Genomic DNA, 2,856 nt, shown 5'->3' with positions numbered 1-2,856 from the left:
TGCTCCTTTTTGAACTCATGTTTGTATGTTTTCCCTTGTTTCTTATTTTTGTTCGACATAAATATTTCATTCATTTTATTTTCTTTCTCTATTTTTTTTTTTAATATGCTCAAAAAAAAAGAACTGAATCGACTCCAGACTGAACTTCTTTCCTCCACTTGTACCTCATTATTTCGCTCATGGCGATAGACGAGGGCTGGAATGTAAATAAATGCTTAAAGTGCCTAATTTTCCTCAACTTCATACAAACGAGGAGCAACATCCCGTCACTCAAAACACTGCTGACGTAGCCGGTGAATGAACGACATTTAAATGATGAATCCAGTGGACGAGCATCATCAACCTCTCACCAGTTAGCAACCTTAAGATACATCCAGTTTCTCTTTAACGTGAAAAAAAAAGCAGAGCACGACGGTGTCTGTAAGCCATTGTCAAAGCTTTATTGTCAACGAAACAGCTCGAAGTGTTACATATAAAAAATATGAAATCACACTTTATCACCAATTATTTTTTTAGCCACCAAACAGGCAAACAGTGAAACCTGCCTCATTCGAACTAAAGTGACCCATTACAGCTGTGACGATTACACCAGAGTACCACGAATCATGGCTGAAATCTCAACACTAGAATAAAACTTCGGGCTCAATTACTTTTCATGACCTTTTTTTTTTTTTCGAACATGGGCAGAGCACCCACTACACCTCGTATTAAACTTTCATATATCTTTTTTTTAGCGCGATTAAGGAAGGTTGCCATACAGCAGCAGCTTATTGGGGGAGATGACACTGCAGAGGACAGCACATTCGGTACAGCTCGCTAAAAATAAAACAACTAAAAAGTGAGAAAATTAGAAGATCGGTCGCCTAGTTCGACTCTTGCTGTGCCCGTGGTCACAGTCGGACTTGTTGTGCAGCTTTAAAACTACCATAAGATGCCCAATAACGGCACTAAGCATCAACTATTACTAAGCCAACAGCTAGTTAAGGGTTAGACTACATCTATAATACTTTGAGCAGCTGTTAAAGCTTAAGAGGGGGGGGGAAAGGTGCACATTCTTATTGTTTTTTAAGTGATTTGTGAGGCAGAAAGGGCCGAAATATTTCCAATCACGTGACAGTGGAACGCTTCATTTAAAAAGAATTCAATATGAGGTAAAAAATGATAGAGAATGGACCCTTTGGTTAAGTGAAGGCCGGGCTTTAGGGGGTCGGTGTTAGCACGACAGGAGGAAATAAAAATGAACAGAAAATAACTCATAAATACAAACTTGGTCTTCGGAGGAGGAAGTGATCTTTGTCTGCTGGGTGAAAATGTCAAAGACGAGGCGTGACCTTTGCGGAGGGGGTCACATGTGGTTGGCCGAAACCCCATCAGGCGTTGTTTCCGAGCCTTTTACGAAGGATATGTGGCCCGAGGTGCCAGCCGAGCGGCCTGATGGGAGGAGGAGGAGGAGAGGGCGGCGCCTCCCCGGCTCTTTTACAAGGGAACGTGGCTGAAGAGGTAGGACACTGACTCGCCGTTGTGGGTTCTCCTGATCGCCTCCGCCAGGATCATGGAGATGTCGATGACCTGGAGGGAAGAGCAGACTGAGCGTTTAAACGTGACTCGCTATGAACACAAGCACATCAACAGCACACCCTTCAGGACCTGGGACCATTGAGGCCTTTTCTGAACTGATAAAGTTGAAGTATCAGCATGAACCTGAGCCCAACACAAAGGCTGTGAACAGAGGTGATGAACAGAAGTCTTGCTCTCTTCTTGTCAACACAGAACTGCCTGTAGTCTGACTGACGCCTCCTCTGATTGCGACAGTATTCAACAGCAAGACTTTCAGTGTGTTTTAGTTTGGAAAACCAGATTGAACCGGCAGATACTAAATATGAAATGACTCGGATCAGAGGGGTATGAACTATGAAGCTAGTTTGACATATCCAGGCTTTCTTTGTCAGTTGGCTCAACACAAACTAAAGTTCCAGTCAGAGTTTATGGGTATCACGAAGGTGGTTTTCAACTGTGTTTGTCAACTCAGACTTTCTGCTTCAGACTCTGTTCAAATAAAAGGAGGCGTTTAATGTGTCACGTGACTTTTCCTTTGCACAAAAGTAAACGATTGTGTGCAGCAGCTTCAGCCAACATGTAGTTTTAATGGAGAACAATGAGGAAAATCAAACTGTATGATGGTAAAAGAGCTGCTCCTGCAAATGGTGCCAGACAGAAATGCTGGTAGAAACCTGTTAAATGTGCTTATTTAACAGATAGCTGCACATTAAAGCTGTTTAATGTCACATATTTAAACATGATCTTGTATTGAAGTGCATTTAGGTCTGACACTATCCCATAATGCAGGAAATCACTGAAAGTTGTGGCCAAATCAAAGCGAAATTAATGCAATAAATACCATTTTCTAATCTTGTTCGATCAGCTGCAGTACCTGCTGTGTAAACATAAAAACATATTTATGTGATTTCGGCATCGGCAACTAAATACATGTCTGGTTCCCATGGCAACACGATGCATACAGCAATAATAGTCAGGAAACGATCTGGTTAAAGGGAGACGCTCTTTCCAGCTGATTTAAATCCAAAACTCTGAACATGACCTGCTCCCGACCAGGTTAGCTCCACAGCATCCGTTACCATGGAGATCTAGCTCCACAGCATCTGTTACCATGGAGATCTAGCTCCACAGCATCCGTTACCATGGAGATCTAGCAGGTTAAAAGAGAGACACCTTCATGACACTGAAAACTCTGACTTTAGGATCAACATGCCTGCTAAACCACTGATCTCACTTTGTAGTACAGCCCTCTGATCTGGGAAATAAATCTGATCTGGGCATCGCTACTTCAAAGGTTAA

General features: G+C 42.4%; 1 protein-coding gene across 2 annotated transcripts in view; it reads right to left on the bottom strand.

The window, feature by feature from the left end:
- Nucleotides 1-417: 417 nt before the first annotated feature.
- Nucleotides 418-2,856, bottom strand: part of LOC103361267 (ribose-phosphate pyrophosphokinase 2) — an 18,922-nt gene continuing 16,483 nt past the window's right edge. For both annotated transcript variants that reach the window (XM_008287297.1, XM_008287298.1), the window contains exon 7: nucleotides 418-1,569. In XM_008287297.1, coding sequence (XP_008285519.1) covers nucleotides 1,477-1,569 — 93 coding nt within the window. In that variant the 3' untranslated portion in view covers nucleotides 418-1,476. The remainder of the gene's footprint in view (nucleotides 1,570-2,856) is intronic.

This window comes from Stegastes partitus, unplaced genomic scaffold (assembly GCF_000690725.1).
Source record: "Stegastes partitus isolate 25-593 unplaced genomic scaffold, Stegastes_partitus-1.0.2 Scaffold495, whole genome shotgun sequence".
Taxonomy (NCBI): domain Eukaryota; kingdom Metazoa; phylum Chordata; class Actinopteri; family Pomacentridae; genus Stegastes; species Stegastes partitus.
The sequence above is the reverse complement of the archived record's forward strand: the minus strand, read 5'-3'. Positions and strand labels throughout refer to the sequence as shown.